The 13,406-nt window shown below is 45.5% G+C and overlaps 1 protein-coding gene across 4 annotated transcripts; it reads left to right on the top strand.

Annotated features, from left to right (window-relative positions):
* Window positions 1-376: 376 nt before the first annotated feature.
* Window positions 377-12,885, top strand: ZDHHC23 (zDHHC palmitoyltransferase 23). 4 transcript variants are annotated; one of them, XM_019734813.2, is made up of 6 exons: window positions 759-894; window positions 1,113-1,169; window positions 1,456-1,727; window positions 3,792-4,502; window positions 6,041-6,208; window positions 8,122-12,885. In XM_019734813.2, exons 3-6 carry the CDS (start codon window positions 1,567-1,569, stop codon window positions 8,387-8,389), a joined length of 1,308 nt encoding a protein of 435 aa, XP_019590372.2. In that variant the 5' UTR covers window positions 759-894; window positions 1,113-1,169; window positions 1,456-1,566; the 3' UTR covers window positions 8,390-12,885. The 4 variants fall into 4 exon arrangements, with proteins under 4 accessions (XP_074187807.1, XP_074187800.1, XP_019590371.2 ...); XM_074331706.1 differs by lacking the exon at window positions 1,113-1,169 and having other exon boundaries at window positions 377-894; window positions 1,558-1,727; window positions 6,050-6,208; XM_074331699.1 differs by lacking the exon at window positions 1,113-1,169 and having other exon boundaries at window positions 377-894; window positions 1,558-1,727.
* Window positions 12,886-13,406: the final 521 nt, after the last annotated feature.

Below are 13,406 nucleotides of genomic sequence, written 5' to 3'. Positions count from 1 at the left end.
TTCTTTTCAAAATTTTGTGCAAAAATAAAACCCAAAGAAGACTCTCATCTTAGAGCCATATCATTTCAAATATGCAGACTACTGGAACAGAAGTACTAGATAGGCTTGGGGTCTAATGTAGAGACAGCTCACCAGAAATAAATGAACAAGTTGGATAATTATCACATAAGGACAGTTACGGACCTTTAAGGGAAGTGTAGCGAATTTGGGTACCCTCGGTAACATCTGGTGGTGGAGATCTCCCCCAACGCCCGTTGCGGGCGTCTGAATGAGGGTTGGCTGCCCTTCGGGTCTCAGTACTTCGGAAATCCTCCAAGTCTCGTGTTTCCCGTATTCTGGTTTCGACCCCTCCCGGGCCCGAGGGCTTTGGAGGCTGCCCCGCCCACGCACCGCCCGCGGGCACCTGCGAGGCCCAGCTGGCTCCGGGCTGCCGACTCGGGGGCGGGATGGGACGGGCCGGGCCAGCCCTGCGCCCCGCCGTCGGGACCCGCTTTCGGTAGCCGGTCCTCTGCGCCTCCTCTCCTCCCGGCGCCGGGCCGCCTGCCGGGGGCGGGGCCTTGCCGGCGGGCGCCTCCGGGCCGGGGGTGGCGCACGTGCGGGTGGGTGGGGATCCCGGGCGCCGGGGGCGGGGCACCCGGAAGCGCGCGCGGACTTGCCAGGGCGCGGCGGGGACGCGGGAGCACCGCCCGGACCGCGGCGGGCTGTAGTCACAGGTGGGCAGCGGCGGCGGCGAGGGCGCGGCTGAGCAGAGTCGGGGTCCCGGAGACTGCAGCCGTCACTCCGGGAGCTTCGCAGAGCAGAGATCGGACACGTCCGCGCCTCCGCAGGAGCCGACCTTTCTCCCCTCTGCCTTGGCTTCTTTGGCTGCAGCCGCACCTCGGCCCTGGAGCGCAGGTAACTTCCCTTCCAAGGTCATTCTTGGCGCGGGGCGGTGCTCGCGGCCCGCCCACGTCCTCAAGATTTGTGGGGGCGGGAGAGGCGCTCCCTGTGCGGGGCTGGAGTGGAGAAGCGCGGCTGGAAAAGCTGGGTGGGACCACGACTCCGAGCGCTGTCCGGGCGCCGGCTCCTCCCCCCCCCACACCCCACGAGCCGGGTCCCTGGTTCCCCTGCAGCCGGACGCGTCCGCCGGCCCAGCGGTAACCGCTACGTCTCTGCCCGCAGCCCCGAGGGTGAGTTTCCACCTGCGCCCAGGTTCGGGTGAGGACCGGTGGGCCCTCCCGAGCACACACCAGCAGGTGCGCGCAGCCACCCGCGTCCCGGCTGTCCCCAGCAGCGTGGTCGGCTGTCACCATGGGAACGGCTGGTGCCCAGACGGAGCCTGCCCTGGTTGGGAAGTGGTGGTGAGGACGGCTTGGAGCAACTAGAGCCCAAGAGCTCCCTGTCTGGTCAAGCCGAGTCAGAAAAGCTTGATGAAAATGGGACCCCCACCCCCTCTTCTCATTTTTGATTTCTCAGGCGTTGGTGGTTAATCGGAGAGGCGTGGATGTGTTTACAAGATGTGAGTTGTGTTCTTTCCACCTTCACCTTTTGAGGGCTTCTTACGCCTCATGGTGACAGGTGGGAATCATGACACAGAAGGGCAGTGTGAAGCCAGTGAAGAAAAACAAAGCGGAAGAACCTGAATTAGAGCCCCTGTGCTGCTGCGAGTACATAGATCGAAATGGAGAAAAGAACCACGTGGCTGCCTGTTTGTGTGATTGCCAAGATCTGGATGAAGGGTGTGATAGGTAAGAGCAGTGTTTCTTGATGCCGACTCCACTATCCCTTTTGAGAGCTACCATGTGTCCTTGCAGCATAGTCGTCCAGAACACTAGAATTTGCTCTTGAGTCTATTTCCAAGTGTCTAAAATTGAGACTTGCCTTCTATGTCAAGGGTGAGGATTTTATAAGGATGAATTACTCAGTTGTGCACAACTGTTCAGCTCAGTGTACTAGGACATTATTATTTTTCGTATGAAGGGAGAAGATGATGGCGAGAACAGGCAGGTGAAGGGCAAGTTAAATGTATAAAATGTATAAAAAATATAAAATGCAGGCCAGCAGAATCTGGCAGTAATTTTAAAAGGAACATATTAGTACGAGAAAGTTTGTACGTTCTCAGTGGTCTCAGCATTTAGAGATTGACTACTTGAAACTGGGCTGCACCTGTCCACAAAGGGCCTTGAGGGTTGCAAGATCATTTTCCTGCTGTTGGAACTGGTTTCACCCCTTGTTCCTGGGGAAGAAATCCAACCAGAAGGCACCTCCCTCCCTTGGACTGGCTATTTTCAACATGAGCATTAACACTACCTCATTCAATGCTGTTGTATTTGGCTTTCATTTTCACTGTTATCCCAAGTGATGGAAATTACTGTCCAAAAGGATAATTTTTAACATCAGTGAAAAAATTTTGTATGAAACGGTCTTTTTCCATTTTCTAAGTAATTACATATTTTTATATATGTTATTTCTAAGCAATTATCCATTTTTAATCCATTTTCTAAGTAATTATATATTTAAAAATTGTCGCCATATGGAAAGCATAATGTGGGAAGAATAAGGATGTTGGAAACTTGCTTTCCCATTAATAGTTACTTCTGCTTTAAAAAGTCATTGCAATGGTAGATTGCTGATTTAGAACTTGGTGCATTAATTTAGCTATGAAGAGCATTCTTGGGGACCACTGTGGTCTTGACACCTGAATACCCCATAACCTTCTTGCAATGCTAACTTGACAATGTCTGTAGTCTTTTTGACAGGTGTCTTTAAACATAGATTCTTTAGACTTAGTCTAAAATCCATACTGAGAAAAGGAAGCACTTTGTGCTAATGAATGGAGAGATGATGCTGCTTCCACAATCTCTATCACTCAAGGCCGCAGCTCTTCCATTAACCTGCTAACTCATCCTTCCTCCCAGCCCTTGAGACCTGGGCTGTCCCTGAGTTCTCTCCTCTGCTCTCTCCATACGTTTCTCTGGAGATAGGCTCCCAGCATTTCCACTCTCCCGCTGCTCTGAATCACTCCCATATAGTTATCTCCCACTTCCAAGTTCTATCCCTATTTTTGTTTCAATTGTCTGAAATCAGTGTTATCATTTCTTAAACTGTTCCTTTCCTTACTAGCCTAAGTGTGCAGAAAAAATGTCAAGACTACCATGGGTCCACCAAGCGTAGCCATTTGAGTCATATTAGTTTGATCTCCGTTCTTCTCTATGCAGACCCCTGCCCCTATGGAACTGGTTTACTCCCTGGGCCCAGGACGAGTTTTGTGCTGTACACGTCTGTCCCCTGGAAGCCTCCCTCTCCACCTATATAACTGCAAGCCAGCTGTCAAGGTGGAGCACTGATCCCACCTTTGCAGCAAGGGCCCCTCTAATGACCACCCAGAAATGCTCACTCTCCTCTGCGCATTCCTTGTGATGTTTGACCATCATAGTTCACTGGGTGATTTTGCTGCTTTGTCCCTTATCTGATATATAAGTTCCCATCTCTTCATACTAGATTGTGAAATTTTTTGAGACTTCCTTGTCTGCACATACCCACCCACCCACCTCTAAACAGTACTTGCATGGAATATGTGTGCATATATATGTACTTGTTTCATGGAGAACTAGTTTTCAACTGTTAAACATCTCGTTCATATTAAGAAATGATACATGAATCTACAAAGCTCATGTTTAGTAGTCAGGAAGTAGAATACTTGGCCTTTGGCCTCTTATCATTGAGCCTGCTGTTTGGCCTCCAGTGTTCAGTGGTTTTTTAATTCAACAAACCTACATGAAGTACCTTCTCTTTGTGTTCTTTCTGAATAGATGGATTACGTGTAAATCCGTGCAGCCAGAGACTTGTGAAAGAATCACGGAGACACTCTCTGATCGCCTCAGAATTCCTTGGCTTAGAGGAGCCAAAAAAGTGAACATTAGCATCATCCCCCCTCTCATCCTTCTGCCCGTCTTCCTTCGCGTGGCTTCCTGGCATTTCGTCCTGGGGGTGGTGGTTTTGACTTCCCTTCCTGTGCTGGCTCTGTGGTACTACTACCTCACTCACAGAAGGAAAGAGCAGACCCTGTTCTTCCTGAGCCTCGGGCTGTTCTCCCTGGGCTACATGTACTATGTGTTCCTGCAGGAAGTGGTCCCCAGAGGGCGTGTGGGGCCCACTCAGCTGGCTCTTCTTACCTGCGGGTTATTTCTGGTCCTCTTCGCCCTGTACAGAGCCAAGAAGAATCCAGGCTACCTCAGAAATCCAGCGGGCAATGACAGGTCTCTAGGCAGCGGCCAAATGGAGTGCCTGAACAGAAAAGGGCAGGAGAAGCCCAAAGGGTTCCCTGGCACAGATACACCAGGCAGTCTCAACAGCCGCACGCTGAAGGATGGGCTAACGGGCTCTTCCAGGATGTTGGCTGGAAGCCCCACCAAGGTGAAAGAGGACTGGTGTGCCAAGTGCCAGCTGGTGCGCCCAGCCCGGGCGTGGCATTGCCGGATATGTGGCATGTGTGTGAGGAGAATGGATCATCACTGTGTCTGGTATGTGGGAAAAATGTGGAGGCTTGCAAAGTGTAACTTCACGTGAGACTCTAGCCGTGTTTGATCTTCCTTGTATCATCCTAAAATCTCTCTCCTTCCCAGCCTTACACCTTGTAGATATTTGTGGGCCGTTATGCTGTTCCCACTTAGTCATCAGTTTTTTGAATTTCACCAATTTAGTTCTTTCACAGTCATTTCCTGAAGGTGTTTTTTTCTTTTTTGTTATTCTCTTTTGAGCTGCCCCTCACTTATCTTCTCCTCTGTAAAAGAGAAGCATTTACAGTTGAGTGATTTTTTTTTTTTTTTTTTAAGAATTTATCAGAATCAGTATAGGAGTGTTTCCTTGTGCTATTCCTTTTTGAACAGAATTCAAGAATGTGTTCCCATGTTTTTAGGTGATTCTTTTGTCCTCTCACCATACATCCTTAATCATTTTAACACTATTGATGATTTCTAGTCTACGTTATTGAGTTAAGGCCTCACCAGATAACTTTCTATTTGGTTATTGATGGGGAGATGGGCTTTTTTGTCACCTACCTGCTGGCCAGTGACAAATGAGGACACCGAAGGCCCTTAAGATATAAAGTGCAACTGTTACAGATAATGTTGCAGCTTTACTGAATAAACCTTAAGCTAAAGGAAGTGTAATTAATTCAGGTGTGACTGCTAAGTAACATGTTTGCAACTTTGTTTTAACGCAGTCAGTGGTCAATGAATCCTGCTTTTTATGGCTAGGATTCTGTTAGGTAACATATTTCCCCCTCAGAAGGTGACATCAGAGAGGGTGAGGGGCCGAAAGGCCAGGAGTGCATTGGGGTGGACCTCTAGTGCAGGGCTCAAATACGGGGACAGCGCTTTTCTGGGGCTTTGTCTTCAGGAGTAAACAGTATTTTCATTTTAGATTTTTCCACTTCTGTGTCTGTCATTTATTCATGTGTGTGAGTGTGTGGCCCGTTTACAAGTGCTGGTTTGCAGAGAGCCTGCCAGCCTCACCCGCTGGGGCATCCTGGCGTCTCTGTACATCCTGCCCTACAAATGGCTGTAACACGAACTCTTTTTACCTAACAAGTCTGCATATCATCGAGCTCTTCTCCACCCTGCACCATGTTTTTAACCTCTTGGGATCCATATATATATAACATATATTTTCCCATGCTGTGTAATACTTCTGACTTAGCATTTTTAGGTTTTCATAACTGATCAATCACCCTTATCATGGTGATTACAATATTAACTCTGTTCAAAGCTGGACAATAGACTTCACTTACTAATATTTAGAGATTTCTTAGCCCAGCTCTGCTTTTTACTTAGTCTCGTCCTTAAACTAATGGTATAATTTCACTTTGCAAAGAGAAGAAACTATAAGACTGTCTCTCTCAGTGGACAAGGTTTTAATTCCCTAAAATTGAAAAATAAGAGAACTTTTTAATAATTGAAATTCACACTATTCCTGTTTTAAAAGCTTTTTTGTTTATTATGTGAGTTATAGAGAGAATTTCTAAAGACGTGTTTGCTTTTCCCCCCTCTGCTGTTTTGAGGATAAATAGCTGTGTCGGAGAATCAAATCATCAAGCGTTTGTACTTGCCCTTTCCATCTTCTTGCTCACCTCGGTGTACGGGATCACGCTGACCTTGGACACCATCTGTAGAGACAGAAGTGTCTTCACAGCTCTCTTCTATTGTCCTGGAGTGTATGCCAATTCCAGGTGAGATGGGGTTACCACAGCCTGAGGCCCACGGAGAAGGGAAGGGGTGTCGTCATTAACCTAAGGGGCTGCTGTCGGCCCCTAGGCTAGGACTTCTCAACCAAAAACCTCGGGCAGGCTGTGGGGCTGCTGAGCAGCCTGGAAATTGCCAACAAAATGGTGCAATGCATAGGTGCATTTTTCTAGGATAATGTCAGAAGGATCACTGACCCTTAAAAAGTGAGGAACTAGTACTGTACAAGTAGGACCAGGCTTCCTCAGGGACTTCCAGCGTCACGTGCCCAAGCAAGTGACAGTGAAACTAAAATAAGCAAATACAAGTCCCAGGGTGAGTGCATGGTCCATTTCATCATAAATATCACGGAACTGCTTACTTGACTGCTGCTTTCTGGTGGTTTTTAGCCCTAGCTTCATTTACTGCTGACCCTTTTGTGAAGTGCTGATAATCTCTGTAACCTTTCTTTTCTATTTAACCTCTGTTGGTTTTCCCTGTTCCACATTTTAAAAAATTACCGCTCATGATTACTGTGGTATCTAGGTCAAAATTTCCTTCAGCGTTATTAGTTGGGGCACATTTCTGTATAGTGAAGATCTCCATACTTTGGCAGAAGCTGGGAGTTTTCCCCTTTGGCCTGAACCGCCCCCTCCCCTGAAAACCACCACCTCTGAGTCCCTGCCTTTCTTTGTTCCCTCCCTTCTACCGTTTTCCTCTGATGTGGGTGCTCTGTGCTTTCCTTGGGTCCTATCTGAGCTGGGGCAGCTCTGCCCCCACAGTCCTTTTCTTTCTCCTGTTTTCAGAGCACTCCCTGCTTTATCTACACAGTGCCCCATGCAGGGCTTTGTGTTAGTCTGTGGACCGATCTCCACGGTCATGCTAGACGTAGACATGTGTGAGCATTATTACAATAGATTGGTTCCCCCCCACCCAGGGTAAGTTCTGTCTTTCTCTATGTTGAGAGTCTTAGTAGGTTGTGAAATTTTTCAGTAACACTGGAATCTTTAGTAATTACTGTTCTTAGTAGGTTGTGACAGATGTCCTAACGCAGAGCATGTTACAAAGCATGGGTTTTGTAGACTTTCTGTGGGCCACTGAAATGAGGAACGCAGTCCTGCCATTGGTTCTCACTGCTCTGTGTACAGCGACTCGTGTCTCCCAGCTGGGCCTCAGCTGGCCTCATCTTTGTGGTGATTTAATCATCTCCAAGGTGCCTTTTGGCTTAACAAGTGCAGATTCTGAATGAGTTTATTTCCGTATAACTCCTTGGAAATCTTTGAGTGAAAATATTCAATTGGCAGACATTAACCGGTAGTTCTCACAGTCTTTACTAATGAGCTGAAAGGAGATTTCTTGTCCTGTGTGATTCTGTTTGGCTTTAGGAAGCTGAATTTGAAATGTGAAGGTGTGCCTACACATCTTACAAGAAAAGGGCTTCTAGTTTGGGGAGTTGTCATTGGGCTGAAAAAGAACTGAAATTAAGGACTTCAGCACCGTGCCTGGGTTCCTTCCCACCATAGCTTCCTGAGGATGTTTATAGCAATCTCGTGGTGCCTTTGTTTTCTCCAGAGTTAAGAACAAATTAGGAATTCTTCATTCAACAAACAGATTTTGAATGCTGTTATGTCAGGCGCTGTGTTGGTTGTGTGGGGGTACAAAATGCAAAAAAAAACAAAAACCTTGCTATTCTAGTAGAACATACTAGAAAAAGAGGCACCAATGATTATAAAATACAACAGAACATGTTAATTAATGGCCATGAGTTAAACAGGTTATTGGCATTTTGAGGATAGAAGTGTTTTCCAGTGGAGCAACTGGCGAAAGTGTCCAAGTACTACGTGTGTAGAAATGTCAGAACAGTGAGCGCTTTCTGAATGTGAAAAGACCGGCCACCCTGACGCCCCCATTCTGCCCCCAGCTCGGCCCTGTCCTTCACCTGTGTGTGGTACTCTGTGATCGTCACCGCCGGCATGGCCTACATCTTCCTGATCCAGGTGATAAACATCAGTTACAATGTGACCGAGAGGGAAGTCCAGCAGGCCCTCCGACAGAAGACGGGGCGCCGGCTCCTGTGTGGGCTCGTCGTGGACCCAGGCCAGTACAATCGGGGCTTCCTGCGGAACTGGCACCTGTTCTCCACCCTGGGCACTCGCCCCTTCCACCACCCTGCTGAGGACATTGTCTGAAGTGCCTTCTGCCTGGTGGGCGGCGTGAGGGGTGACTCCTCCCTCCGTTCCCTTCCATCATATGCTTCAGGGTCCACGCAGGATGTTTGTTTTTATCCCCAGTTTCTTAAAGGCATTATAGGGCCATGCTCAGGTTTAGAGAGTGGATTGTGAAGAAAATAATTTTTCTTACTTCACAACTTGAGATTTTTATATTGGAGTAAAAGTAGAGCCATTCCTTTCCAGTCACCTTGTTAACTAAACCACCAGAAGTCGAAAGGATGTGGATTGCTAATGCACAAATTGATAGAAGCAATTCCCGTCCATTAGTGTGGGAGAAAGAGGCTTGGATTAGGATAGTTTCTAGTCCCTCATTTAATCGCTACCATATTTCCCCGAAAATATTATCTAGCCTGACCATCAGCTCTAATGCTATTTTTTTTGAGCAAAAATTAACGTAAGACCCAGTCTTATTTTACTATAATATGAGACTGGCTCTTATATAAAATCCGGTCTTATTTTAATATGAGACCCGGTCTTATGTAAGACCGGGTCTTATATTAATTTTTGCTCCAAAAGACGCATCAGAGCTGTTGGTGCGGCTAGGTCTTATTTTCGGGGAAACACGGTAATAGCCATATGACCTGTAGTGGAGTCACTTCCCTGAGTCTCAGGTTTCTCTGTAAAGTGGGGTACTGATGCCTGCCCTGGCTCCCTCAGAGCCGGTGTGAGGGTCACCCGAGGGACGAGGGCTCTGAAAAGCACTGGGAAATAATGGAAGTGTCAGAGAGGTATGAAGTATTAGGAAAATCCCAAGACTGAAAAAACTGTTTGTGGGTCAGAATACTAAAGCCAATATTATTCATCTGTTTCCAGCGTTTCAGAGTGAAAAGAGGTCCCCAAATCCCATGGTGTACAGTTACGGGAGTTTCTGAAGTATTAGACATGAACTACTCCAACCGGTTAGAAGATGACAGGATGGTTTTATACTATCATCTGAAAAGACAGTTGATAGAATTATAAAGAGAATTATTGCTGGTATAATGCATGGTGGTCATGATTTTAGGTGATGAGTTCTTATATTTATCTTATTTCTTAGATATTTATTGTTTATATTTACTCTAAATAAGTCCAGTAGGCATTCCTGTTTTGTCCTCTCTCCATGTCTCACCGGCTGAGGTGCTAGCCACACTGTGACGAGGCTGGAAGAGGAGAACAGACACCCCTACAGGGAACACTTCACTCTCTTCCCTGGATGGGGTGGCTGGTTAATAGCAAGGGCTTGATTTTTTTTTCCTTGTTCATGTAAGTAATTCAAATGCTGTCAGTTACAGCACTAAGTCACAATAATCAGTCTCCTGGCATTCACATTCTGACATGGACTCTATTTGAGGGGTTGATTGACATCTTCCCACTTAACTTACACATTACTTCTCATTCACCTTTCCCTAGATCAAAGTATCTCAGCAGGAGAGAAAAACAGGGTATATGTGTTTTCCACTAATTAATGGATTACTGTTCTTCCCTAGCTCTTCCAAAAATATCACATGGTTTCTTTAATCATATCTCAAAACTGAAAATGGACAAAGGATTAAATATATAGAATAGGTTTATTCTGCCATAGATTTAAGATGATGCAATTTCAGATAGGGAAAATACCCTCCTGAAATACTTGGTTTTGTACCTGTATTTTTTTTTTTTTTTTTTGCAGTCCCAAAGATAATTCATGAGTCCTTAAATTTCCCTTGGTTTATGAGGGAAAATATTGCCAGGTTTTCAGTCTTTCTGTGCATGCTGCTATAACAAAAGGTTTATAAATGCTGAGAGGAAATAGTGCTACTTCCTGCAACTCTGCCCTCCAGCTAGCACCCTCCCGAGTCCCACCATTAACTGAGACTCCTTAAGACAGCTCGTTCTCCCCAGAGATGGTTTGTTTAATGAACGATAGGCTCTGAAATCCCCTGGGATGAGCCAAAGAGCAAGTCGGGGGGTGTTAGGAGAGGCTCTGGTTTCTACAGTGATGCACCCTCCCTGGCCCAGAGTCAAGCCTTCATTTGGAATTAACGTTGGATCTGATATAACTCACTTCTTTCTGTGTAGGTTTGAGATAAGAGAGACAGTAATAAAGTCCAGTCAAGCACATATGGCCAGAAATCTCTAGCTGTAGTCTCTTGAATGCCAGATGTATAGCCAACTCTGATTGTCTAGCAGTTGATGGTAACATTCATAGAAACATTAGTATAGTCAGTAACTTGAACCTCTTGCTGAATCTTTAAAAACTAGCAAAATATGATGTGGTGAAGATGAGTCATACCTGAAAGTCCAGAGTCAGCTGGGATAATTAGGAATGATCACCCAATAGCGTTCCCTGGATGGGGCAAGCCGGTGTCCCTCTCCTGGATAAGGACTCTGTATGTTACCCTGGATTATTGGAATTAAGATGCTTGTTTTAAGTTCCTTGAGAACTTCATGATTGGCAGTTTACAGAAGAAAGCTCAAATCTTTGAGAAGCTGTTTTTGTGGGGGTAAGAATCTAATGAAGTATTTGCACCAAAAGGGGAGCCAACAACAGGCGCCATTAGCAGTGCTCTAGGCTCTGGGACGTCCTTGGCCTGGACACCCAGATTATAACCCTTCTTATAATCTGGAGCTTTTGGAAGGATTTTGTTGCTCTAAAGGCAAAGCCTCTGGGAACAAATGAGTCCCAGAGAAGAACTGCCCTGCAGACCTGTCAACCAGCAGTCTGTTGGCCACAGGAGCAAGTTAACTGCCCCTCCCACCAGCATAATTCTAGACAAGTGTGTTCCCTTCTCTCCCTCCGCATCCGCAGCCTCTGTTAATAAACACACTGGATGTGGACTTAGTGAATGATTTACTGTCTTCTAATGAGCATTGCTGTCATACTCCTGTGTACTGTTCCTGGGGAAGAGAAATGGGTCCATTTGAAAGATTCAAGGGAGAAAGAGTTAAGGATCAAGATTGCACGAAAGGAGAAAATCCTTCAATATGTAAAATGTTTCTTACGCTACCCAGAGAGTACTTTGTGGGCCCACATGAAGTTAACTGACCATCAGCAACACCTGTTGGGTAGGTTGCCATGCTGCTGCTGACATCGAGCCTTAACGTGTGTTAGGGACACTGCTGCTGGTCTCGCCTCAGCCACGTGTGTGCGTGTGTGCGCGCGTGCGTGGGATACTGTATATCTCTGCTATCCAAGTATGTTTTCCTTTGGCGAATGAAGTAATTGTTGTCTTCCCCTGTACCATCTGCCTCACAGAAAGACTGCTACCAACTTTCTCTTATGCAATAGTCCTTGGAACTTCGAGTATTTTTAACAAGAGAAAATTTTCTATACTAGAATCTTCCACTGCCAGAAAACACAGTGCCAGTAAGGTTCTTTGTAATACTGACCATCTGCTTAATAGATTATTAGATGGATAGACCATTAGATTTTTATTATAAAACTCAACTAATAGAAGCAAAAATATGGCATCTAGAAGCACAGTTTTAACCAGGATGTTTAAAAATTACTGTTCTGTCAGGTTTAAGTGTTTCTGTAGGTAAGTAGGCTTACATGACGTAACTTCATTTGATTCGTATTTTGGTACCCTGCATTTTCAAAAGAATTGCCTCAGATAAATGATGGATGATGGAGACTTGCTTGAGGCACCTGTTTGGTTTCCTCATCAGCAGCTTAACCAATGTGCCATTCTGTACTAAATGTCACAGAGACGATGCAGGCGGAGAATGAGCACTGTGCTTAACTTAATGCTGAATGAAACTCACTGTGTTCTCGTGGATGTTTGCTGCAATACAAACTTTTTGTAAAATCAGCTGAATTTCATGCTGCTGCTAATGGCCAGTTCTCCTGACGTCAGCTGGCACTAAGTGTTTCAGAATAAGCTCAGCAGCAGGCCAAAGGCTGAAGGGGAATGAAGACAAATTTCTTAGAGGCTGCAGCTATTTCCAAGTCAGGCTTGTGACTTACTACTACTCCAGCCTTCCTGAGAGAGAGCACCTTTCAGTTCTAGAAAACTCACACTTTAAAGCTAAGTTTTAAAACCAGATTTAGTCTATTCTAGTAATCGATGCAACAAAAATCCTTTTCTTCAGAGGACGTCACTGACAAAACTCCATGTTACAGAACTTGCAAGCTCAACTTGGGATCAGACGGTCTCAGTGATTTGATGGTTTGAGTTGTTGGGGCTTTGAGCCTTTTCATTTGATTACGTTTCTGGGTCTGATGTTGGACTAAAAGAAACCCAGGAATATTTAATATGAGAATTAATATTTAACTGGCCCAGCAACATTAAAAGGGGTTTCTGAAGCCAACTCTGGGAGCTGTGGGTTAAACACTTTGCACTCTTTTTATACTTGTATTTCATATCTTCTTATCACCTCAGACTCAGACACAAGGCCTTTTAAATGGACATTTAAAAAATTACTGCCATTTATGTAAAATAAGGTACTGTGAGCAAGTTATTTACATGGAAAATAAAGTGCTTTCTTTAAGGAAACTGGTTGGTATTTCTTGGTGTGTCTCCTGAACTCTTCTCCGCTAAGAGAGCCTGCATTATAGCTGGGCTGTGGTCTCTGCTGCCTGGATGTCTCCAGCCTATGGATGGACCTACACCACTTCTACCCCTAAATTATCTTTTTCCTGGTGTTACTTTTCCTGTTCTGTAAGCCAGGGATATTGCTTATTGGGCATTTTGTTAACAGTAACATTTCAAGTCACATCTTTAAGACAGCCCAGCAAGAAACATAGGTCATTTACTAAGTTATTTTCCTGTGTCTCTTTAGAAGGTTCTATAAGTAGGTAAAAAGTTCTTGCTAACCCAATCAGACTATGGGCTGCTAAAGACGCAATTTCTAAATGATGCTTGAGGCCAGATAAAAATAAAAGAAAACTTAAGCTTTACGGATGTATTTAGGCACCTGGCATGTTTACTTAGGGATTCACCCTTATCTACAGGCTTGGTATTAAAATTGGTGTTTGATTTCTGGGTGCTACTGTGTTTCCCCAAAAATAAGACCT

The sequence above is a fragment of the Rhinolophus sinicus genome, linkage group LG01, assembly GCF_036562045.2.
Source record: "Rhinolophus sinicus isolate RSC01 linkage group LG01, ASM3656204v1, whole genome shotgun sequence".
Taxonomy (NCBI): Eukaryota; Metazoa; Chordata; class Mammalia; order Chiroptera; family Rhinolophidae; genus Rhinolophus; species Rhinolophus sinicus.
This window is presented reverse-complemented; position numbering and strand designations above follow the sequence as displayed.